The sequence below is a fragment of the Carcharhinus amblyrhynchos genome, chromosome 14 (assembly GCF_965287045.1).
Source record: "Carcharhinus amblyrhynchos chromosome 14, sCarAmb.v2.hapA, whole genome shotgun sequence".
NCBI lineage: Eukaryota > Metazoa > Chordata > Chondrichthyes > Carcharhiniformes > Carcharhinidae > Carcharhinus > Carcharhinus amblyrhynchos.
Window position 1 is genome coordinate 78,793,325 of NC_137337.1, and position 27,008 is coordinate 78,820,332.

A 27,008-nucleotide genomic window follows, 5' to 3' on the forward strand; every position below is an offset into this window, starting at 1 on the left:
GTTACCTTCACAATACAACATGTGTCAATCTATATTGAAACATATAAGATGATTAGAGGTTTAGATAGGGTGGACAGTGATAGCCTTTTTCCTCGGATGGAGAAAGCTAGCACGAGGGGGCATGGCTTTAAATTAAGGGGGGGGTAGTTATAGGACGGATGTCAGGGGTAGGTTCTTTACCCAGAGGGTGGTGAAGGATTGGAATGCCCTGCCTGCTGTGGTTGTAAATGCGCCTAGTTTGGGGGCGTTTAAGAGATCCGTGGATAGGTTTATGGACGAAAAGGGATTGGTTTAGGTTAGTGGGTCATTGTTTTTTAACTGGTCGGCGCAACATCGTGGGCCTGTTCTGCGCTGTAATGTTCTATGTTCTAATCTCCAGGTTTTCAGGAAACCTGCTTGTGATGACACAATGGATTAGCCACTAGATGGCATCCAACGTGCTCTGGAGCCACTCACCCCCTGATGTTCCCCGTTCTCGCTAGTGCTTTTTGACTCTAAGGTACTGTTTTACCAATGTACATTAAGTTTCATCATTTCAGAGCAGGGTCTTTGGGCGTGTCAATGTGTGAGAGCACGTGGGAATGAGAGTGAGAGACACGGGCAAGATGCATCATAATACAAAAGTAAAATACTGCGGATGCTGGAATCTGAAAATGCTGGGAAATATCAGCAGATCTGACAATCTGATTTGGAGTCAAATAGTCACCTTTACAGAGCACAGATCGAGAGTCGCAGACAATCTGATTTGGAACTAAATAATCACTTCTGCCACTGAGTAACATGATCAGCTTTGATTCTTAATTAACAAAGTGAAACACATTTCCAGCCAGGATCCTGGTGCTTAATTACAACTTAATTAGCAGATAATTGTCTTTAGATCCCCATATTTCTCAGTCCAATCACAAAGTAACAAAGGCAGACTTACCTCCCAACACTTTAGATTGGCAATTGATGAACTCTGGCTTCTTGTCGGAAAGATATCGCTGAGAAATATTATGAAGGATTTGAAAGAAAGTGCATTTCTCCGAGGCTGTGCTTGCAACCCACTGGTCAAAGGCATTCTCAAACACCAGGTCAAATTCGGGGCTATCCTGAAAGGACAAAAATAGCAAGCTGTTTGATTAGCTTTTTTGAATTGAAACAATACAAATGCATTGAATCAATATTAACTTGTAGATACATGGTCGGAGATGAGTAATCATTTTCAGTCAATTAGTTTATAATATTGTTACTATCACTCACTTGGAATTACTACCTTTCCAAATGCCACGATTGTACATACTTTATACAATGATTTTCCGATGTTCCCTCAATTTTGCAACAGTGAGACCAGAAAAAGCAATTTTCAGGCACTCAGTAACGCTCCACAGAAGAGATTACCAGTTGAAATTAAAGCTCATGGAATTGAAGGCAAATTATTGATCTGATGGAGAGGTTGTTTAGGTGGTAAAGGAGAGGGAGTAAGGATAATGGATATGTACTCTAATCATGAGGAAGCGATGCATGGCGTCCCACGACGATCTTCTGGAGCCTCAACTATTCATTATAATTATTAAAAACTTAGATAACGCAGAGAAAGCCATATATCAGACTTTGCCAATGAACAATGGTGCTGTATATTAGTATTGCTGAGAGAATAAAATTAGAAAGAGAGCATAGAACCATACAGTGCAGAAGGAGGCTATTTGGCCCATTGAGTCTGCACCGCCTCTCTGAAAGAGACTCCACCACTTTCCACCCTATCCCCACAACATGGCACATTTACCCTGTATATATTTGGACTATGGGTGGAAACAGGAGCACCCGGAGGAAACCCAGACAGATAAGGGGAGAATGTGCGAACTCCACACAGTCACCCAAGGTTGGAATCGAACCATGGTCCCTGATGCTGTGAGACAGCAATGCTAACCACTGTGCCACGCAATTGATAAGGTCAGTAGACAAACTTTTTCCACAGTGTGGAAGTCCAAGAGAAGGAGGTATGTCTAAATCAGAGACAAGCTATTCTATAGAGAACTTAAAAGTTTCTTCACACAAAGGACGACAGGAGAAGATAATTTACTTAAAAGTAATTTAAATTTGAGTCAAGGCTATTTGTTTAATTAAAGGAATTAGGGGATGTGATGGATAGAATTACACTGGAGATCAACTATGATCTCATTGAATGGTGGAGCAGGCTCAAGAGATTGGGCAATCCTTTCGGATTTGGGCTGCATTCTTTCCAACATTATTGTGGATAATATTCAATTTCTCCAATCTCTTGTCTAATTCTACACATGATTAATTGCATGAGTAATTAGCGGAGAAAGTTGCTTGGGGTCCAAATGCATTCTGCAAATTGTCCTGAATTATCAACCAAAGAATCTTCAGCGAAACTGTCAGAAGTGTTGAGGGGGGGTGGGGGGGAAATAGAGAGAGAGAGAGAGAGAGAGGGGGCAACGGGGGGAGAGAGAGAGGGGGCAACGGGGGGGGGAAGAGAGAGAGGGGGCAACGGGGGGGAGAGAGAGGGGGCAACGGGGGGGAGAGAGAGAGGGGGCAACGGGGGGGAGAGAGAGAGGGGGCAACGGGGGGGAGAGAGAGAGGGGGCAACGGGGGGGAGAGAGAGAGGGGGCAACGGGGGGGAGAGAGAGAGGGGGCAACGGGGGGGGAGAGAGAGAGGGGGCAACGGGGGGGGAGAGAGAGAGGGGGCAACGGGGGGGAGAGAGAGAGGGGGCAACGGGGGGGAGAGAGAGAGGGGGCAACGGGGGGGAGAGAGAGAGGGGGCAACGGGGGGGAGAGAGAGAGGGGGCAACGGGGGGGAGAGAGAGAGGGGGCAACGGGGGGGAGAGAGAGAGGGGGCAACGGGGGGGAGAGAGAGAGGGGGCAACGGGGGGGAGAGAGAGAGGGGGCAACGGGGGGGAGAGAGAGAGGGGGCAACGGGGGGGAGAGAGAGAGGGGGCAACGGGGGGGAGAGAGAGAGGGGGCAACGGGGGGGAGAGAGAGAGGGGGCAACGGGGGGGAGAGAGAGAGGGGGCAACGGGGGGGAGAGAGAGAGGGGGCAACGGGGGGGAGAGAGAGAGGGGGCAACGGGGGGGAGAGAGAGAGGGGGCAACGGGGGGGAGAGAGAGAGGGGGCAACGGGGGGGAGAGAGAGAGGGGGCAACGGGGGGGAGAGAGAGGGGGGGCAACGGGGGGAGAGAGAGAGGGGGCAACGGGGGGGAGAGAGAGGGGGGAACGGGGGGAGAGAGAGGGGGCAACGGGGGGGAGAGAGAGGGGGGAACGGGGGGAGAGAGAGAGGGGGCAACGGGGGGGAGAGAGAGGGGGGAACGGGGGGAGAGAGAGGGGGCAACGGGGGGAGCGAGGGGGGGGGAACATGGGGGGAGAGAGAGGGGGGAACATGGGGGGAGAGAGAGGGGGGAACATGGGGGGAGAGAGAGGGGGGAACGGGGGGAGAGAGAGGGGGGAACGGGGGGAGAGAGGGGGGGGAAACGGGAGGAGAGAGAGGGGGGAACGGGAGGAGAGAGAGAGGGGGGAACGGGAGGAGAGAGAGAGGGGGGAACGGGAGGAGAGAGGGGGGAACGGGAGGAGAGAGAGAGAGGGGGGAACGGGAGGAGAGAGAGAGGGGGGAACGGGAGGAGAGAGAGAGGGGGGAACGGGAGGAGAGAGAGAGGGGGGAACGGGAGGAGAGAGAGAGAGGGGGGAACGGGAGGAGAGAGAGAGAGGGGGGAACGGGGGGAGAGAGAGAGAGAGGGGGGAACGGGGGGAGAGAGAGGGGGGAACGGGGGGAGAGAGAGGGGGGAACGGGGGGAGAGAGAGGGGAAAGGGGAGGGGAGAGAGAGGAAAAGGGGAGGGGAGAGAGAGGAAAAGGGGAGGGGAGAGAGAGGAAAAGGGGAGGGGAGAGAGAGGAAGGGGGGGGGGAAGACGAAAGGGGGGGGGAGAAAGAGGAAGGGTGGGGAGCGGGAAGGGAGGGGCTGTGGCCAGGTTTGAGTGTAGGGTCAGTTTCCACACAGCAATGTTGTAAAAACAGAGTAAAAGGTTGCAGGAACTCAATTTACACATGCCAGAGTTTAAACACTAAACCGAATTGGTCCATTGCTCCTGCACCAGCTCCCTGAATGAGCAATTCGCTCAGTGCCATTTGGGTCTTCTGCCCCGTAACCCCACACATTCTGCCTTTTCAGGCAACGGTCAAATTCCCTTTTGAAGGCAACGATCAAACCCATCTCCAATATGTTTTTGTCAGTTTGGGTAAATTCAGCCAGATTCCGCAGACAAAGTTACGCAAACTAGTATAAACTCAAGGCAGGAATCTTTGTGGTCTGCACAGCTCACTGATTCAATAAGGTCTCAGATGAAAATACCGAAGAACTTTGGAATGTTTTTATAACTAAATTGGCTAAATATTGAAAGTCTAATCTTCCAGCACAAGATACACTTGGTGCAACAAATGGGTGGGTCATCTATCAATCTACAAAAATATGGATTCTTCAACTGAAAAGCTGAAGATCCCAAGAGTAATTGGAATAGCTCTATGCCCGGAGACAATGTTTCTGTAACAATTACTCGCTATCCTACAATTACGAGCTCTTCATAACCTGATCTGGTCCGATGCTAACCTTCCACAGTTATTTGCTTCAACCCCAGCCTTTTCTTTCTCCACTCAGCTGTTCAGGTAACAGCGGTGAAGAGAAGCAGTGTTAACATTCCGGGTTGATGATCTTTCATCCAAATTGTTTCACTCCACAGATGCTGCATGACCTCCGGAGTTTTTCCAGCATTATTTCGTTTGTATTTCAGATTTTCAGCACCCTCGGCATTTTGTGTTGGTGTTTTTTTCCTCATGCCGCTGCCTTCGTGTCTATAGCCAATCCAAGTTGGGAAATTTGGAAATTTGAAGATTTGAAAAATTGGGAGTTTACCATGGATCAGCCAAGACTTATGATTCAGTCCACGTATTTTATCATCTGGAGCGTGTAAAGGTTCATTCTGATACAGGGTCAACTGATCCCAGAAACAGAGTATTGGATGAAGTGAAAATGGTGAGAAAGTGGAATGGAGGATTGATCTTAACGAATGATGGAACAGGCTTGTGGGGCCAATTGCTTATTTGTAGAAATCTACAGTGCAGAAGAGGCCATTCGGCCCATCAAATCTGCACTGACAATTCCACCTAACCCCACATATTTACCCCGATAATCACTAACTGAGGCATCCCAGAACAACTAAGGGACAATTTATCATGGTCAATGCTAACCTTTGGACTGCGGGGAAAAAAGCAGAGCACCTGGAGGAAACCCATGCAAACACGGGGAGAATGTACAAACTTCACACAGAGACCCAAGCTGGGAATCAAACCCAGGTTCCTGGAGCTGTGAGGCAGTGGTGCTAACCATGGTACCACTGTGCTTCTAATTCATTGAATTTTTCGTGAGTGAACACAGAGCCCACAGAGACTGCAATACTACAAAACATATTCTATGGTTCTGGCCTTCATTAGCAAACAACAATGATGGATTTTGCCGCAGACTTGGCAGAATTTTCCCCCACCGTTGCTTGGAGCCGAGTGCTATGCGGGGAGCGTCCGTTGTCTCCTAGTAACCACTCGGTGTGTTTCCAGGTCTGAAGATCTCAGGGAGCTCTGATGCAGCGAAGTTGAACAGAAAAGCTAATGAAATCTGTGCTGTGTTTGTTGCCCTTTTGCCCAACTTCATAGAATCCCTACAGAGGAGAAGGGGACGATTCAATAGAAAAATGGTGGAAAATCTCAGCAGGTCTGACAGCATCAGTTGTCAGCTCTGATGGAGGGTCATCGAGGCTCGAAACACTGGCTCTATTCTCTGTCCACAGAGGCTGTCAGACCTGCTGAGATTTTCAGCACTTTTCTGCTTTTGTTTCACTTTCCAGCATCCACATTACCTTGCATTTGTCCCAGAGGATGATTTGACACAGGTACCTTTAAATGTTTTATAATGCTATTTGAGAGCTCAGAGGGGTAGGCCAATTGGCAACGACATTAGCAAACAAACAGTGAAGAAGCTGCAATGCTTGGTGCACTCGTTGCTGAATAACATTAACATGGACAGCACAGTGACATGGTGGTTAGCACTGCTGCCTCTCAGCACCAGGGATCCGGATTCAATTTCGGCCCTGGATCACTGTCTGTGCTGAGTTTGCACATTCTCCCCATGTCTGTGTGGGTTTCCTCCAGATGCTCCAGTTTCCTCCCACACTCCAAAGAAATGCGGGTTAGGGTAATTGGCTTTTTAAATTGACTCTTAATGTCAGGGGGATTAGCAGGGTAAATACAGGGAGTTACAGGACAGGGCCTAGGTGAGATTGTTGTCGGTGCAGGCTCGATGGGCTGAATGGCCTCTTTCGGCATTATAGGGATTCTGTGACTCCACATGAAGAATTAGAGCAGACTCTGAGCCAATGGGCAACACTTGGTGAAAATTGCTTTCTCCATTACTGCAATTGTGCACACTTCCAAAAAGTTCAATATTCATCGAGTCACCGCACAGAATTGTTCAACTGCGAGATGACACAGCACAGATATTGCTCTAAAATTTGTCAGCAGCCTTTTCCATCTCCAGGGAACGGTCAACATGCACGCTTTCGTGTTAGAAGTTTGAAGGATAAAAATTAGAAGTGGTAGCAAATTGTCCCTGGGGCTTCTTCCTCTCCTGAGCACTGCTTGACAGGAGTTGAAGCTAATACCCTCAAGGAGATGTAGCTGAAATCTCTTTGCAGCAGCTTAACATGCAGATGGAATGGTAATCACTGGGATCCCAGGTGCCTGTGCCTGGCTTGTGGGGAAATGTGATCACAGCAGATTTCAGAGCAGAAAAGAGAATGTATCCCTGAAAGGTGTAATGTTGTAATGTCACACTAAGGTCAATGCCTTAAACAGTAATGTTGTGTGTGGCAGTGTGGGGAGGGAACCGATGATTTGATGCTCCTATGCTCCTCATTTCACTAATGTGCACTTGGTCTAAGCCTTCACATCAAAACATACTTGTCATTGATGACATTTCGCTATTCTCATTCAACACTGAATATTACAGTTGCTCAGTTTCTGTTCCAGCAACATTGCGTTGGAGAGGAGGTTTTGATTTTGGGGTTTAAGGGTTATGAGCATTGCTTAGTAGAGTCTTAAGGGTCTAAAGATGGATCTGAGCAATGCAGGAGGCGTCAGCGGCTTCCCAGACACGTTGGGCTGTGACAGACACATCTGGCCACATGTGCTATATTGAGCGTTGAAAAAATGACAGATTATATTGCGGGATGTTTGGTCTGAAATAATGCCAAGCCGTTTCACTTTGTCAGGATGAAGTAACTGGGGCTGACCCTCATTCTCTACTTAGCAGAGGAATTGGAATGGCTTTACCATAATTATGAATTCCACTGTTGCTATGAAGTCAGGCTTCTGCTGGGAATTTTTACTAAAATCTTTGACTGTCAATTATCACTACATTTCAGTTTGTCCGCTTTCATCTCTGGTTGAATAGGGGTCCAGAAGGTATTTTCAATTTGTTGTTTCTGACTTTAAATGTATACTTCAGTTGTTGTGTAATTTTCATGTATAATCATGCATATTTCCTTTTTTTTAAGCTGTAGTGCTTCCAAGTACAAAGTTCCAGTCACTCTATTTAACTGCTGTCAGGAAGCTACAACCACTACTTACTTTAATAAGCAAATTCAAGGTATTTGGTCACTGCCACATAACACTGGCTTCTGTTCCACAGTTCTCAGTTTGTCATGCAACCTTAGGGTATCTTTTCCAGGGCGTGAGGCCAGCATTTTCAATCAGGGTGGTGTAGGTACACCCACTGTGCTGTTAGGGTTCTAGGATTTTGACCAAGTGAAAGTGAAGGAATAGTAATTTAGTTTGAAGTCGGGATGCTTTGTGGTTTAAAAGTTTAAAGTTCATTTATTGGAATCACAAGTAGGCTTACATTAACACTGCAGTGAAGCTACTGTGAAAATCTTCTAGTCACCACATTCCAGCGTCTGTTTGGGTACACTGGGTGAATTTAGCACGGCCAATGCACCTAACAGCACATCTTTTGGACTGTGGGAGGAAACTGGAGCACCCAGAGGAAACCCATGCTGACATGGGGAGAATGTGCAGATCTCAGCACAGACCGTGACCCAAGCTGGGTATCTAACCTGAATAGTTCGGAGGGGAAGTTGCAGGTAGTGTTCCCATGCATCGCTCCCTTTATTTTTCCGGTTGGTTGTATGGACTATGAGATGTTTGTGGCTGCATGGTGGCACAGTGGTCAGCACTGCTGCCTCACAACGCCAGAGACCTGGGTTTGATTCCCAGCTTGGGTCACTGTCTATGTAGAGTTTGCACATTCTCTCCATGTCTGCGTGGGTTTCCTCCGGGTGCTCCGGTTTCCTCCCATAATCCAAAGATGGGCGGATCAGGTTGATTGGCCATGCTAAATTAACCCTAGTTTTGGGGAGATTGGCCGGGTAAATATGTGGGGTTATGGGGATAGGGTGGGATTGCTGTCGGTGCAAGCTTGATGGGCTGATCGGCCTCCTTCTGTAGTGCAGGGATTCTGTGATGTTGTGAAAGGAATTTCAGGTTGCTGCAGTCCATCTTGCAGACAGTGAACATTGCTGCTATTGTATACCAGCAGTGCAGGGAGTGAGTATCTATGGTCATGAATGTGGTGCAATCAAAGAGCTGCTTTGCCCTGAACAGCTTGAAGGCTGTTGGAATTGCAATCATTTGGGAATTGGAGAATACTCTGTCACACTCCTGACTTGTGCCGTGTAGATAGTGGACAAGCTTTGGGGAGACAGGAGACAAGTTACTCATTGTAGAACTTTCAATATCTGAGCTGTTTTAGTAGCCACAGTTCTTACCTGGTTGATCAAATCAATCTGTCCAATAGTGATACCACGGGTGTAACTTTCTAGTTGTGCCCGCCCAGAGACCAGAAATTCCAACCAAGGTCAACGGTGCTTTAAACAGTGTAAGATATATTTTCTAACTCACGTTATCCTTAAAAATCTGTGTACATCTGTGAAGATACAGGTAAGCGGAAGGAGTACTGCATCATAATCAATCTTTTTATATTTCCATTGCTTACCATGCTCAGTGTGGGCAATAAATCTTAGAAAGTTAAGAACTTCTGTTGGAAGATTTGTTGTGGTTATAAGGGTTATGATTTATACTCAAGATATAACATTATTCATTGAATGAAAAGCAATATACATTACAACTTGCTTTCATATGCAGACTATAAATATTGTCAAACATGACATTTTTTGAAATACCAGTTTTGTGTTAAGATTTGAATGCACCTCTCTGTATTATTAGCTTCAGAAAGAGCAGCGCTCTGAAAGCTAGAGACTTATGCAACCAAATAAACCTGTTGGACATTAACCTGGTGTTGTGAGACTTCTTACTGTGATTAGCTTCTGTACAGACTCACCCTGTTGGGGTCGATACCGTTCACCTGTCGAAGCTGCTCAAGCATCCACTGTGATCTTTTCACGAATGATGACGACCCTTCAAACTGTTTGACCTTGGTAATGGAAACCAGTGCTGGCTTCTTATTGGTCACTGCAATAAAGAAAAATACAAGTCACTCATGTCCTGATAGGAATTCAAAGATTTTCAGTTCACTTGTCCATACTGAGCTAGTAACACTTTTGACTGCACTACATCACGGTAAATAAATTATTTTTCAGTGATATGTCAGCACATAACTCCTTTATCACCCATCCTTCATTCATGGACTCCAGGCAGAATGAGATCTTTTATTCTTACGCGTCTTTACAGAGTTTAACAAGTTAATGCCTAGCCTTTTCCTGTGTGATCCACTTCTGTAGCACAATCCAAATAAAACCGTTCTCCAGTTTTTTGTTTCACCCTTATACAATTACATCAACTTCACCCAAGTCTCCATCCTTGACATCCTTAATTTTCTTGTAGGCATAAGGTCAATTCCAACGTTATGCTGACGACACCCAGGTTGACCTGTCTGCAGTACAGACTCCTCCATCAGCATGGTGCTCTGACTGTGCTCTCTTTCTCTCTTCATACCCATACTGTTTTTACCTTCTGTGGAATAGGCAGGAAGTTTTGGAAGGATTCCTGAGCTGATTATCAGCCTGTTGAACCACACTGAATGCTCCCTTTCACGGTCAACAGGTCCTGGCATTGGACTCGAACCCAGAGCTTCTGGTCAGTGGTTGGGGTATTGTCACTCTGCTATAAGCCTCCACACCTGACTGCTCATCTGATAAAATTCTCTTGTTGAAAATGAGTTCCTTCAATTCAACATTAGCAAGAACAAAATAATTACCCTGATTTGACTTGATTGGCTATGCTAAAATTGCCCCTTTGTGTCCCGAGATGCATAGGTTAGATGGATTAGTGGGTAAATATGTAGGGATATAGGGGTAGGACCTGGGTGGGATTGTGGCTGGTGCAGACTCGATAGGCTGGATGGCCTCTTTCTGCACTGTAGGGCTTCTAGGATTCTGTGACTCCCTCCCCCCATTATACCCTCCCCTGATCAATCCCTCCCTCTCTCTCTCTCTCTCCCCGAAGTGCTGTGCTCTAATTACCCCACCAGACCAGAACCTTCTCCAGTCACCTCCGTGTTTGGTTCCCTGAACCTTGATGAATGACTTGGACCTTACTTCCGCAGTTCCTCAGATTCCATCCATCAGTGTGCAACCTCAATGTTCTATTTGAACCTAATATTCTTATCAAGACAATTGACAAACTAACTCTGTAAGCATTACCTGCCTCTCCCCTTGAAGCCTGGAGTCATGCCTCTGTCACCTCTACTTAGCTTGGTCTACATAGAACATAGAACATTACAGCGCAGAACAGGCCCTTCGGCCCACGATGTTGCGCCGACCAGTTACAAAAACAATGACCCACTAGCCTATACCAATCCCTTTTCGTCCATAAACCTATCCAGAGATCTCTTAAACGCCCCCAAACTAGACGCATTTACAACTGCAGCAGGCAGGGCATTCCAATCCCTCACCACCCGCTGGGTAAAGAACCTACCCCTGACATCCGTCCTGTAGCTACCCCCCCTTAATTTAAAGCCATGCCCCCTCGTGCTAGCTTTCTCCATCCGAGGAAAAAGGCTATCACTATCCACCCTATCTAAACCTCTAATCATCTTATATGTTTCAATAAGATCCCCTCTTAGCCGCCTTCTTTCCAACGAAAACAACCCTAAATCCCTCAGTCTCTCCTCATAGGACCTCCCCACCATACCAGGCAACATCCTAGTAAACCTCCTCTGCACCCTCTCCAACGCCTCCACATCCTTCTTGTAATGCGGGGACCAGAACTGCACACAGTACTCCAAGTGCGGCCGCACTAGAGTAGTGTACAGTTGCAACATTACACTGCGACTCCTAAATTCAATCCCCCTACCAATAAACGCCAAGACACCGTACGCCTTCTTGACAACCTTATCTACTTGATTCCCAACTTTCAGGGATTAGCTTGGTCTAGTAGTCCCCTTGCTGGCTGTCCGAGTTTGACTTCAAGTACGGGCGTGAAGATACGCGAGATTCATTCAAAAGTCCAATTCTGCTTCTTTGCGTGCACTAAATCCTCATCCTTTTATTTCATCATGCTAACCAATATTCATTGGTTTTGCTCCTCTGCATATTGATTTCAAGGTTCTTAAGTCAGTCGCAAATTACAGCGAAATCTAGCAGACATGGGTTCACCTTTTCCAGTATTAATTTCATTCCATGTCAATTATGGGGGATTTTCAGCGTCTAGCACCAGTTACATCATCAAGCAAGTTCAATTACAAATTCTCAGCTCCAGAGACACAGGTTCGATTCCCACTGTCTGTGCAGAGTTTGTACGTTCTCCCCATGTCTGCGTGGGTTTCCTCTGGGTACTCCAGTTACCTCCCACAGTTCAAAGATGTGGGAGTTAGGTTGATTGGCCATGCCAAATTGCCTCTTAGTGTCCTGGGATGCGTAGGTTAGAGGGATTAGCAGGGTGAATATGTGGGATGATGGGGATAAGGCCTGGTGGGATTGTTGCCAGTGCAGACTCGATGGGCCAAATGCCCTCCTTCTGCACAGCAGGGATTCTGAGTAATCAACCACACTGAAGAATTCTCAAACATAGCATACCAGGAACTAAAAACTACTGATCAGCCTTCACTTTTCAATCGTCTTAATAAAAGGTTGAGATTTACACGTGATTCAGGAAGAAGCTGCAAAACAGCAAATTAAAAACAAAGCCTAAAAATCTATGCATTTTTTTAAACTGAATAAAGAAAATTGACATTCTGCTACTAAGAGTCACTTTTCAAGACCAGAGAGATTGTTCATTCGCGATTATGGCAAACTGTATCATTACAAACCCAGTTATACCACGGTTTATATAGTAATGAGTTTTCTCTGTGAGGTTAAAAGTGTAAAAAGTGGGAGTTCACATCAGATCAAGTAATTTGCACAGATTGCAACTGTGCACTCTGTGGAGGAGCAAGGAATCACTAGCAGCAACCATTGGATTCCTGTGTTTAAATACATATGCAAATGCCATAAACTACTATCAGTTTCACAGGTTCTTTTTATTCATTGATGGAACAGGGGTGTTGCTGGCCAGCATTTATTGTCCATCCCTAATTGCCCGAGAGCAGTTGAGAGTCAATATTCCTGTGGCTTGAGTCACTTGTTGGCCAGACCAGGTGAGGGTGGCAGATTTCCTTGTCTAAAGGGACATTAGTGAACCAGATGGGTTTTTCCAGACATATGACAATGGTTTCATTGCCATCAGTAGATTCTTAATTCCAGATACTTTTTACTGAATTCAAATTCCACCATCTGCCTTGGCAGGATTTGAACCTGGGTCCCCAGAACATAGCTGAATTTCTGGATTAATAGTCCAGTGATAATACCACTTGACCATCACCTCCTCCAAATGACAGTGAACACCAACAGTTTTGCTGTCATCACAACCATATCATCCTCTTCACATGTAAAGCTCTTAAACTGTTGATTCTCAATGAAGCACAAACATCTTCTGTCTTACTTTTGGCTGCAGGACCTTCAACTGTTCAGCACCCAGTGCCAAAACATTCTACTTCAAGCCCTTCACCTTGTGACCTCTCTCCTTTCCAAGGTCAGCTCAAAGCCTATATCTTCAATCTTGCCTTTGTAATCTGAGTGTTTCTCCATTTTCCAGCAATCAATTATTTTCCACCTTTGTAAACTGACTTGCAACATGACACTATTAAAAAGGTACAACTATGCCGAATACAAGCCTTTACTGCAATTCTGACATTAAGTCCTGATCCCAGCTTTAGCCCCTGACATGAGATGGGACCTTTACCATTTTAAGAATATTGCAGGAATGAAAACTCTAGCATTAAAAACAACTGTATTTGCTTTGAAACTGAGCTATGCTACATTTTGATGAAAGGTCTAACTCTGTTTCTCTCTCCACAGATACTGTCAGACATGTTGAATATTTCCAGCACTTGAATTTATTTCAGATTTCCAGCATCTGCAGCATTTTGCTCTGTTGTTTCCACTCGTATGGCCTGAATTTGATATATTTCTTCAAGTGATAATTCAACAGGCTTTCTTAAATTATACTACACTATAATACAACATTCAACGTTTTGTACTGAATAGGAAACACAGTAGGAAAGCAACAGAATGAACTACAGAAAATAAGGAAAAGTAAAATTAGGAAATAAAACAAGTTCAATGCATAGCGTAGTTAAATTTTGATGCAATTTTTGCCACATGTATTAGTATACAGTATATTGGTGGACAGTTGTAGCAGACACGCCAAATTTCTTTTGCCTCTTGAGAAAGTAAAGGTATCGGTGGGCTTTCTTAACTACAACATCAGCGTGGAGGGATCAGGACAGGTTGCTGGTGATCTAGACACCTAGAAACTTGAAACTGTCAACCATTTCTACTTCATCCCCATTGATGCAAACAGGGGCATATCTTCCACCACGCTTCCTGAAGTTGATGGCCATCTCCTTCATTTTACTGATACTGAGGGAGAGATTATTGTCATCGCATCAGTTCACCAGATTCTCTATCTCTTTCCTGTACTCCCAATAAGGCAGTAAAATAGATTTTAAGGTTTAGTATGTGTATTCCAGTCACTGTAGGAGGCAAATTGCTAAATATTATATTTTTATTAAGGTAAATTAGCATGCCAGATATTTTCAGCAGAGCTATAATTAAATGATTCACATTCCTATGCTGGATTCTCAAATTTCAGAGGACCATGTGACATGTCAGCTGCATCCGGAGACTGTTTTATCCATTCAGTATCGCTGTTTAATTCTGGCTTTTTTGCATAATGGTAATTACCATTTGAAGTTACTGTGTCATTGGGCCTTGGTAAAATTCCCATTTTACTGCTTTGAGATGTCACTAGCACATCTTCCAACAATTATTAATGTTCCTATCGTGTTCCTTTGTGACAATCAGTGGCAGGTATTCAGCATTTACCTTCAAGCTTGGAAATAAATTTCTAAAAAAAGCTAAAGAGTGAATTAGATTTAGACCAAAATGGTAATCACTGAATAGATCTGTATATATATATATATATATATATATATATATCTGTGTTTAAGATACACATTTTGAACTGAGGTAATATTCAGAAGACTCTTGCACTATAACTGACCTTTTAACACAAACGTACAAATTAGAAGCAAAAGCCCAGCCATTTGGCCCCTCGAGCCTCACATTTATTTGATAAAAACACGGCTAATCTGATTGTGGCCTTGATTCCACTCTTCTGCCGCACCCCCCCACCCACTGCCCCCCCGATAACTTTTGACTCCCTTCTTAATCAAGAATCTGTCTGAGCCTCAAAAATATTCAATGACCTGTCCCCACCACATTCTGGAGTAAGGAATTCCATAGATGGACAACCCTCAGGGAAAAAGCTCTCATTTCTTGTTGTTGCAAACTGTCTCCCCCAGTTCTTCACCTTCCCACCAGGGAAAGCGTCCTTTCAGCATCCAGCATGTCAGGTTCCCTCTGAATCTTACGTATCGACAAGATCACCTCCCTCTCTTCAAAACTTCAATGGCTACAGGCTCAACCTGTCAAATCTTTCATCCCATGAATTAGTTGAGTAAACTATCTCTGAGCTGCTTCCAACACAATTACGTCCTCTCTTAAATGTCTGGAACTTGTGATAAAATGAAAAGCATGGAAATCCAGAAACTGGGAATGTATTCTGGTGATTACCTGTTTTTAAAAAAACTATTTAAACATGGAAACTGTAGCAGAGGTAGATTAGCTGTTTTGGTGCAATAGTGTTTTGATGTTTTTAGAAGTCTAGCAACATTATAAACAGATGTTTATCTAGGGCAAGTTGGTAACAAGGATAGAATGTCAAAAGTTTAAGATGTTAAAAGTTCAAACAAGAAGGTGGGGAATGAATTTCACAATTAAACTCTAAAAGGTGAAGTCACGAATTGAAGGTCATTAAGACAGACTTCTGAGAAGGTTATTTCACATCAGGGAAGATCAAGAGGGTAAAACAATACATTGAGGCAAGTGCACTCTATGCAAGTGAGCTGTTTGAGAACTCATAAGAACATAAGAAATAGGAGCAGGAGTAGGCCATCCAGCCCTTCGAGCCTGCCCCGCCATTCAATAAGATCGTGGCTGATCTGTCGCTGCTCAGTTCCACTTTCCCGCCCTCTCCCCATAACCCTTAATCCCCTCTCCTATCAAAAACCCATCAACCCGCGTCTTAAAAATATTTAGCGAGGCAGCCTCCACCACTTCAACGGGCAGAGAATTCCAGAGATTCACCACCCTTTGAGTGAAGAAGTTCCTCCTCAACTCCGTTCTAAACCGCCCCCCTTTTATCTTGAGGCTGTGCCCCCTAGTCCTACTGTCTTTTTTGAGCGGGAAGAGTCTCTCCACCTCTATCCTATCCATCCCATTCATCATCTTATACGTCTCAATGAACTCAGCCCATAGCAGGAAGCTGCATCAACTCTCAACATGCTGTACCTGGAGAAAACCTGTTTCAGAAGCCAGCAAGTCGGAAGCAACCCCAAAAGATATAGATATCTGGTACGGTAACTATTCTGCTTATATTTTTAAAACCTATGGGATGTTGTTTGGGGAGGTTGAGCACTGAAGTTAGGAAACTAGGGAGTCTGGAACTGGGCAAATTTAATGATAATGTGTATAGCTATAAAGGTAGTTAAATGTATTTCTAGTTGATCTTCTTGTGCATTTTATGGTTTAAGTGACTTAATACACCTTCTCCAATCCCACTGCAAATGTTTCAAAGTTGACATTGAAAAGTTGCCATCTCTTTGGATTTGCATACAAACAACACCCAGGAACTTATCTATCTCAAGCACTATTACTTTTTATTTCCTTTAAATTAATCCATTCCTTTCCAGCTGGCTGAATCAATTAAACAATGCAAAATGCCTCATAGCTCTATTACAGTTATATTTTCCATTTCACTTGAGTGAAAAAACCCTATTCTTTTACTTTTTATATGCTTCTAAAAGCCCTCACTATTTCCTTTTCTAGACTTGTTACACATTCTCTCATGGCACTGTTAACCTCCCTTTGGAACTCAGTGCATTATATTCCTTACGTTTATTATCAATATTGTTTGACTTAATTTTCTTATATGTCCCTTAAGGTTGATAAGGTTTAAATCTTACTACCTACAAAATTCTTTGCTATACTCATTTTTCTTTAAAGAAATATACTTACAGTATTTTGTCCTCCATCTATCTCAGTTCGGGATTGTAAACTACTGCTTTATCATCCTGTTTGCCAACTTTATTGCCCGGTTAAATCAAGCCAGACCTCCCTATATCATACTGATCGCTACCTTTTCCAATCCAGATCCTTCCCTGCTGACACTTCAAACCTTTCCTATTTTTATGTCGAACCCATCTGTGTTGTGGTTGTTATTTTCTATTTGTTCTGCTATCGACTCACCAAGGTTGTTTGCTCTTAGTTTACCAAAACTAAGTCAAATAATTCTTCCTGATTGGAGCAGTAACTGATTTAAGAATCAGTCCTGGATTCATCTAAAAGGTGTACCCACCCACTCTGACTGCATGGATTGATTTATTCTAGCCTGTGTTCAGATAATTAAATACCATGTTGCTCTTGCAGTGCCCATGAGCTGTTTGCAGATGCCCATCGTTACCCCATCTGCACTGACTGGTGGCCAGTAATATTCACCAAGAATTGTACTATTTCTTATCACTATTCATTTGGTCTGTCTTATTCTAGTGTTGTGACATAATCCTTCAAAAATTGTGCCATCCCATCTTCCTCCTAGCTCCTGTAAATGTTATAATCACGAATATTACATTTCCAGTCCAGTCAAAATGTAAACTAGGTCCGAAACTTTCCGGCTGTTCACAGCGACGGAGTTCTCTGGTCCTGCTGCAGTGAACTGAGATTTGGTTGAGTGCCAAATTCTCCGACCTCATTTGCAGCAACAACTGAGCGTAAACAGCCAATAGATTCTGCCCTATATCTTTGTTGACAGATACTAATTGTATCCCTTACAGTTATTAATGCTTTGAATCCTTCAGTTTGCATTTCAACGCTTTGTGCATTCACATTATGTAGTTCAAAATCGCATGTCCAATTTTTTGGAACATTGGTTCTTTTTTGCTCCTGGTTCTCTCGTTTAATAACCTGATGTCCACAATGGTGTTTCTTTCACAATGACTCATTTCCTGTTCTCCATCTCTTTCACATGAAAAGTACTTCCTTGAAAAATATTTCAGCTAAACCTTCTATTTCAAATAATTCTGCTTTTCCCTTCTATTCCCAAATCTAACCTTTTTCCAGCCGTTTCCATCTTAGTTTAATTCATCACCGATGCCTGGTTTACCTTCTCTGAGGAAATTGTTGGTGATATGCATTCAGTATTATCCTTCCTAGTTGTATAACTCACTCCAAAGCTCCAAGATTATAAATGTTTCCCTCTAGCATCAATGCTAATGTTCCTAATTAGATTCTCCTTAATCTGTTCAGTCAGCAGTCATGGAAACAATCCTGAGACTACCAAACGAGGTCTGGCTTTACAAGCCAGTGCTTAATTCCTTAGGAACATAGGAATTAAGAACAAAAGTAGGCAATTCAGCTCTTCAAGCCTGCTCCACCATTCAATCTGATCATGGCTGATAGCTCCCCAGCTTCAAATTCACCTCCCCATCTGTTCCCCATATCCATTTACCTGAAATATATCTATCCCTTTCTTGAAGTCATTTAATGATTCAGACTCCACCGCATGATGGGGCAGCAAATTCTGCAATGAGTACTTTGGACATGCCCTGTAATCAGGGAGTTCCTTGTATCTGTCTAGTCTTCACTCTACTCCCCCAGTTACTGGAAACTCACTTCTCTCCTTTCCATGCTATTCTTATATCCTGAACTTATACCTATTGTTGATGACATTCTGGACAACATGATCCAGAAACTCTTCATTCTTAGCATTCCCCACTCTCCACTAATTAATCGTTACTCAATTCTACTTTTTGACATTTCGTTCAAACATGTTGTCCCAAATACAGTAAGGTTGCTATCTAAATGTCCCATTGACAGCAGACCCAAATCCTCTAATGGCCGCTAAATCTCAAGATGCTAATAACAGAAATTCTGTTGTTGAGATCTCAGAATTTAAATTGGAGATCAGGGTGTCCCCAATCCAAAGATTTCCAGCATTGCTGGCTTTCTTAGATACTGCCAGCAGTCCATGACGACTTTCTGGAAAATGAAAAGAAACCTCATTGAAACCTACAAAATATTGAAAGGGCTTGATAGGTTGGATGCTGAAAGATCACTTCCCCTGTTTGGGGAATCTAAAACACAGTGACAACTTCTCAGGATAAAGGGTTGATCATTTAGGAAAAATTACTTCACTCAAAGTGAATCTTTGGAATTCTGTATCTCAAAGGGTTGTGGATGCTCCATCAGCAAATACATTTAAGACTGGGAATGACAGATTATTGGTTTCACAGGGAGTCAAGGCACATAGGGAGCAGGTGGCACAATGGAACTGAAGCCCAAGATCAGCCAAAATCATGTTGAATGGTGTATTTATGGTCTATTCCTGCTCTTATTTCTTCTGTTCTTATGATCCGTACATTGAGCTCCTCAAACATCAGAAGTTCCAGTTCCAATTAATCCCCGTTTCGCCAAGTGTTTAGCACTTTCAATTTATATTTTGTAGATTCAAAGAGTTGATCTAAAGCCAATTGTATTTTCTCGCTCATACCCACAGGTTTCAGCATTCCTACTGAACTCTGGCAAAACAGAAAACGTCAATGATAAGAACCATGCATACCTCAAGGTAGTTCTAGATCTCACATTTAGCAACTAGTTCTATCTAGTGCCTGGGACTAAAAGAAACAACAGGCATGGCAAAGATGAATGAGAAGTCAGATTTTGCAAGGAATTTATCCTTTATCTTGACCTACCCTCCCTGTTGTGATTTACTGACAAACTGGAGTCATCACAAATAGCCCTGAAGGATTGAATCATGTCTAGGTTATCTTCCTACTGCTATTTACAATATGGCAAAATAAAGTGTTTTGCAGCTGGTTTAATTGTCGAGTCTGGCATTTTCGTCAAGCAATTAAAAAGTTGTTGACATTATAAGTCTTTGACGTATCCCAGTGGAGGTACTGTCACAGAGAAAAGAAATCCCTGCAACAAAACACATCTGTGGTTGGTTGAAATAGTCTTGAAAGAATTTACTTTGTTAATCAAATATACAAAACGAGTTTTTCAAAAAAGTAAACTTCAAAGCAGAAGGGAAGAAGTGGGTGGAAGAATTGGACAGGCAGATCCCAGATTGAAACCCTGGCTCAAAGACTATTTTCTTGTTCTAAAACATGGAGGAACAGAGTCACAAGATCACTAATTAATTTTAATGAGAAAAAAAAATCACATGAAATGTTGGATTATTATACAATACCCTCAACTCCCCCCTTAATTCAAATACACAGATTTTATTAACACAGATTACAAAGTACATCTGAAGCTACAACAATCTCATTAACACAAGTCCTTTTTGAGCATACAGACTGTGGTTAAATGCACACACTCTGCTCTAAACCCAAGTTAGCGTCTGTGGATTCCCCTCAGAATCCGCTCCAGGTGATTGGCATGTGAGAGTTTGCAAACTCCACTCCAGAAACATACCTCAAAAGCTTTGTTCGCAATAATGCTTTCTGTTAGCTATTTGCATTCCAAACTCTAGTCAATGTTTTACAAATTACACTTCTAAACAAAACTTCTGCTCCACATTTAACAAAGAATTCAGTCCAGAATTTACATTGCTCCTTTAGGATTTGTGTTGACTGCTGTACAAACTGTTTACAAATGCTTGAACTCTTGATTCCCAGATTCTAGGAAAAAGGGATCAAATGTTTCATTTACCTCTGAAGTCTGCTGTCCCACTAAATTTGGTTACTGCAATTGTCTCCAACTCAAATCACAATTTGTTTACTGTTCCTTGAATTCTTCTGAACAATACCTTGGTTCATGTTCTCTTAACTTCAGGTCTTAAGACATTTTTTCTGTTCCAATTGCTTGGTTATCTGGACCTTTTCTTCAAGAAGTTTGCATCTTTGCAACTCCTTGTTCGGTCCAGCTTCTCCTTAGAGTTAAGGGATGTTCACTCCCCAGAGTCCTGTCCCCAACTGCAATTTGTCCAGCCAAAAGTAAAATATAAAAGCTTTTTGACCTTACAATGGCCACATGCCTTTTACTTATTTTTCACACCATAACTTCCTTTAAGCACAAGAAAATCACAGTGTTAATTGAAACCTACTCTCACACATACAAATATCTTTGTCCAGCATGAATCTAACTACATGTAATACCCTTCCAGGCACAGAAACATTAAACACTCTTAAAACTATATCTTATTATTTCTAATGTTTATCAATATATATGGGTGACACAGTGGTTAGCACTGCTGCCTCATAGCTCTAAGGACCTGAGTTCAATTCCCTACTTGGGTCACTGTCAGTGTGGAGTTTGCACATTCTTCCTGTGTCTGCATGGGTTTCCTCTGGGTGCTCCAGTTTCCTCCCACAGTCCAAGAACGTGCAGGTTAGGTGAACTGGCCATGCTAAATTCTCCCTCAGTGTACCCAAACAGACGCCAGAGTGTGGCAACTAGGGGATTTTCACAGTAACTTCATTGCAGTGTTAATGTAAGCCTACTTCTGACTAACAAATAAACTTTAACTTTTTGAAAATTTTAATATAAATCCTTTACAACTATCTGTTTTCCTAACGAGGGACAGAAAACAGCATGATAAAAGCTCATTGCTGCAGATGTTGAAATGTGAAACAAAAACAGAAAATGCTGGAAAATCTCAGCAGGACAGCATCTGAGGAGAAAGAACACAGCTAACATTTCAAGTCTGGATGGCGCTTCGCCAAAGCTGATAAAGAGTCATCCACACTAGAATCAGAAAACAGCATTGCGTGGTAAATGTTTGATTTTTGGATTGGAGGATGGTCGCTAGTTGCATTCCCTGGGGCAACCTAATAGAAATTTATAAAATTATGCAGGGCATAGATAGGGTGAACAGTTGGAAGCTTTTCCCCAGGTTGGAAATGACAAACACAAGGGGTCACAAATTCAAGGTAAGGGGCGGGGCAAGGTTCAATACAGATATGCGGGGGACGTATTTTACACAGAGGGTGGTGGGGGCCTGGAATGCACTATCAAACAAGGTGGTTGAGGCAGACACGCTAGGATCATTTAAGACTTATCTAGATAGCCACACGAGCAGACTGGGAATAGAGGGATACAAACAGATGGTCTAGTTATGAGCGCATGATCGGTGCAGACTTGGAGGGTTGAAGGGACTGTTCTGTGCTGTATTGTTCTTTGTACTTTTGGTACCTACACGGAAAATCCTACAGCACAGCGCCGACACAATAAAAACATTTGATTTGACTAAGTATTTGACATGACGGATTATTGCACATTCAAATTACTGCCCATTTATTTAGATCCATCAATTTCGCTCTGAACGTCCTACAAGAAATCTCATTACCATCAGTAAATTTCAAGCTCGACTTGTTAAACAGGTTTTTTGGCTTTAAATGGAGTAATACCATCTTTAAACTACAAAAATGAATGGTCCTGTGGAAAAAATACTCTCTCAATGCTGTAAATCTTACAACAGAGGCAGTGGAAATTTAATATAAAAATCTATTTGTTGTTGGCATTTAGTCTGACTTCTGCTGTAAGCACAGTAACAGCAGGAGAATGCAAACTGGAAACACACACAAAGATACTCAATGGGAATTATAAAATAGAAGTTAGGAGCAAGTTAAACCTGTAAGATCACTTTATGTCTATGATCAAAAGAAGAGGATTTTCCACTTAAGTGCTTCCTGAAATATCAGCAACTTATGAAAATGGTACCCATGGAATTTTGAAACCTTTTATTGTTGTGGAGTTTTCTTCATTCAGTAAATTAAATTGCCTCCATCTATGATGGAAAAGATTAGCCTAACAGAAGCCATCATGAGATGCATTTTCAATTTAAGCTTCATGATCATCCTAACTACGGATTTGATTTAGTTTGATTTATTATTGTCACATGTATTGACAGTGAAAAGTATTGTTCTTTGCGCATTATTACAACATATCGTTCATGGAGTCCGTAGGGGAGAAAGAGAGTATGCAGAATGTAGTGTTACAGGCATAGCTTGGATGTGGAGAAAGATCAACTTAATGCAAGGTAGGTCCATTCAAAAGTCTGACAGCAACAGGGAAAATGCTGTTCAAGTCGGTTGGTACATCAGACTTTTGTATCTTTTTCCCGATGGAAGAAGGTGGAAGAGAGAATGTTCAGGGTGCATGAGGTCTTTGATTATGCTAGCTGCTTTGCCGAGGCAGCAGGAAGTGTAGACAAGAGTCAAAGGATGGGAGGCTGGTTTGAGTGATGGATTGGATACATTCATGACCTTCTGTAGTTCCTTGCGGTCTTGGGCAGAGCAGGAGCCACACCAAGCTGTGATACAACCAGAAAGAATGCTTTCTATGGCACATCTGTAAAAGTGGGTGAGAGACTTGGCTGACATGCCAAATTTCCTTAGTCTTCTGAAAAAGTAGAGACATTGGTGGGCTTTCTTAATCCTAGTGTCAGCATGGGGGATGAGGACTGTGTTGGTGATCTAGACACTTAAAAACTTGAAGCTCTTGACTCTTTCGACTTCGTCCCTGTTGATGTAGACAGACCCAGACTGTACTTTCTTACTGTATTTGCCCTATCCCAAACTTTAATAGGAGTCTTTTTGGAAGGGCCAGATACTAGCCCAAATCTTATAAAGCAGTTTCTGAATGACTTATTTTGCAGAGGCCCTTGCTTATTCAGGCTAACCATGATGCTGACATTGGACAGGGGTAGGCACAGTAAGAAGTCTCACAACAGCAAGGTAAAGTCCAACATGATTATTTGGCAGCACAAGCTTTTGGAGCCTTGCTCCTTCATCAGGTGAGTGAGGACTTGTGTTCACAAACAGGGCATATACAAACTCAAATTTAATTTATAAGATAATGGTTGGAATGCAAGTCTTTACAGGTAATCAAGTCTTGAAGGTACAATGTGAGTGGAGAGAGAGCCGAGCACAAGTTAAAGAGAGGTGTAATGTCTCCAACCTCACGATACTTCACTTCTCCAGCTTCCATCCTAAGCATGTTAAAGAAACCATCCCCTACGGACAAGCCTTCCTTATTCACAAGACCTGCTTGGATGAGGAGGATCACAAAGACACCTCTAGATGCTGAAAGATTCCCGAGGCATGGTATGTTAGGGAGACCACGCAGACGCTACAACAACAGATGAATGGACACCACTCAACAATCACCAGGCAGGAGTGTTCCCTTCCAGTCGGGGAACACTTCAGCAGTCATGGGCATTCAGCCTCTGATCTTCGGGTAAGCGTTCTCCAAGGGAGCTTCAAGACACACGACAGCGCAGGGTCGCTGAGCAGAGACTGATAGCCAAGTTCCACACACGAGGACAGCCTCAAGCGGGATCTTGGGTTCATGTCATACTGTCTGTAACTCCTATGACTTGCCTGGGCTTGCAAAATCTCACTAATTGTCCTGGCTGGAGACAATACACACCTCTTTTACCTGTGCTTGGCCCTCTCAACACTCACATTGTCTGCACCTTTAAGACTTGATTATCTGTATAGACTCACATTCCAACCATTATCTTGTAAATTGAGTTTGTGTCTGTATATGCCCTGTTTGTGAACACAAGTCTTCACTTACCTGATGAAGGAACGAGACTCCTGAAGGTTGTGCTGCCAAATAAACTTGTTGGGCTTTATCCTGGTGTTGTGAGACTTCTTACTAAGCAGAGTAAGCCAGCCTATAGGATATCTTTTGCGAGAAAGGATGTGAGGAGTTATGTGAAAGCTTACCCTGTAAGGGTAGATTTTATAGACAAATGATGAACACAAATGATGAACACAAATGATGAGATTTCCCTTGCAGTATAGGACTGGCATACTTCCTTACCGCTACCTTTGCAAGGTTCTCTCATGGATTTTGTTTAGTATCAGATTGCAAAGTGATTATCCACTAACTGGGTCCTCTACTTCTAACACCATTTTCATGTGAAAACTATCTTGACGACTAATTGTTTCAGTCTTGTCTCTCCTAGACTGTGTAATTGTTAGAAGTTGCTTTGACAGTGCTAAAAATGATTAGCGATCAGGGTTCCTTGTGGTGAGGTGCGAGGGTGCTAATGTGTGCATTTTGCAAATAGGCAAGACTGGGGAAACAAAAAAAATCTCGTAAAGTTTATTTATTAGTCACAAGCAGGCTTACATTAACACTGCAATGAAGTTACTGTGAAAATCCCCTAGTCACCACACTCCGGTGTCTGTTCAGGTACACTGAGGGAGAATTTAGCACAGCCCATGCACCAAACCAGCATGTCTTTCAGACTGTGGGAGGAAACCAGAGCACCCTGGGGAAACTCAGACTTGGGGAGAATGTGCAAACTCCGCACAGTGACCCAACTGGGAATCGAACCTGGGTCCCTGGTGCTGTGAGGCAGCATTGCCATCCACGATACAGAAAAATGAGCTTTGTCAGAGGCAAGAACCTAGTGGGCACATTATTTTAATGGGCTGTCCCTTTGCAACGATATGAATAGATATGAACATGTAAATGGGACCTCAATTTATGAGCACTTAATTTTGTAGCCTGTTATTTTATCTTCAATTGTTTCAACTTCAATTCTTTCCATTGCAAGAGAGACCTGCTCAAGAGTGATCCAATCACTGGTCCCACGTTGTTCGAGGGAACCTTTGTAATATGGCTTGAGAAAGCCGGTTATTCCTCATATTGCACAACAAAATAGCGTAAACGCAAGACACACTTTCATTGCAATTCCTATTGGGATCTGAGAATAAAAAGGCATTGCACAAAACCTCTTGCTTCTCTTAGTCCACTATCTGCCTAAGCTGCTGAGCATCCATTCAGCCCCTCGAGCTGTTCCACAATTTTTCCATGTATGAAGTCGCAGAATGCAGGACAAAGTCTGTTCCAAGATCCTCCAGCCCCTCCCACTGAAAGTGGCAATGCAGGTGGAGAAGGTAGTCAAGAAGGCATATGGCATGCTTGCCTTCATCGGCCAGGGCATCAAGTTTAAAAACCGGCAAGTCATGTTGACGCTTTATAGAACCTTAGTGAGGCTGCACTTGGAATATAGTGTTCAATTCAGGTTGCCACACTACGAGAAGGATGTGGAGGCTTTGGAGAGGGTACAGAAAAGATTTACCAGGATGTTGCCTGGTATGGAGGGCATTAGCTATGAGGAGAGGTTGGAGAAACTTGATTTGTTCTCACTGGAGCGTTGGAGGTTGAGGGGAGCCCGGGCATTTTGACAAGTACATGAATGAGATGGGAATAGAGGGATATGGTCCCTGGAAGCATAGGGGGTTTTAGTTCAGTCGGGCAGCATGGTCATTGCAGGCTTGGAGGGCTGAAGGGCCTGTTCCTGTGCTGTAATTTTCTTTGTTCTACCAGACATTCGATTTTGAATACACAGATGCAAAGTTCAATTTATGCAGATTGATAAATATATTGGACAAAAACTTCAAAATTCCTCTAACAAGGATTAAAAGGTCAAAGGATTAAATTATCAGCCATTGCGCAAACCACCTAGAATTCTATGTTTCTCAGCATTTTTATACATGAGTCAAAGTGAATTGTAGTATCAAGCAACACAGCAAAGAGAGCTATTGAAAAGAGCATTTTTTTTTACATAATGGAAAGTGTCCCTTCAATCCTGGTAAAATTGGATAACCCACAGGAGAACAGTTTAAGGTATAATTAGATGGTAGTTTCTCCAAGAACATTTCTAATGGTACAAACTATTTCAAGCAGCAGCATTGTGCCCATTAGATTCTGGATATCATGCAATCAGCAATTACTGATAATAGCTTCTATTCTTCAAGTTTGTGTCTTCCTGACCAATTTTCAGGGTACGATTACAAGAGGGTGTCTCCCGCCCGCCCCTTGGATCTTTAGAACTATTAATAGTTCAAGATACCGAGAGGGAAGTCAAATCCAACTACAAAATGCTGATCTGATGGTTTAAGAATTGTTTTGAGAACAGCTCAACACTATCCAGACGCAGCACCCTACCACCTGAAACATTAATTTTCTGTACCACCGGCACATAGATTATATTGTGCACCGGCTACATGTTGCACTACAGCACGTGAAAGAAAATTAAATGAGAAGTTATACTCAATTTGTTGGATTGCCAAGATGGCACGATGATGAGCACTGCTGCCTCGCAGCGCTAGGGACCTGGGTTCAATTCCGGCCTCGGATCAGTCTGTGTGGAGTTTACATGTTCTGCCTGAGTCTGCTCAGCTTTCCTCTGGTTTCTGCCCATAGTCCAAAGGTGTGCAAGTTAGGTGGATTGGAGATTGTGAATTGCCTCTTAGTGTCCGATGATGTGTAGGT

At 43.2% G+C, this 27,008-nt stretch overlaps 1 protein-coding gene across 2 annotated transcripts in view; it reads right to left on the minus strand.

The window, feature by feature from the left end:
* The window catches only part of stxbp6 (syntaxin binding protein 6 (amisyn)), a 188,510-nt gene that overhangs the window by 47,105 nt on the left and 114,397 nt on the right, over positions 1-27,008 (minus strand). For both annotated transcript variants that reach the window (XM_080203169.1, XM_080203168.1), the window contains exons 3-4: positions 9,431-9,561; positions 926-1,091 (exon numbers count right to left, since the gene is read on the minus strand). In XM_080203169.1, the coding sequence (XP_080059295.1) occupies positions 926-1,091; positions 9,431-9,561 (297 nt within the window). The remainder of the gene's footprint in view (positions 1-925; positions 1,092-9,430; positions 9,562-27,008) is intronic.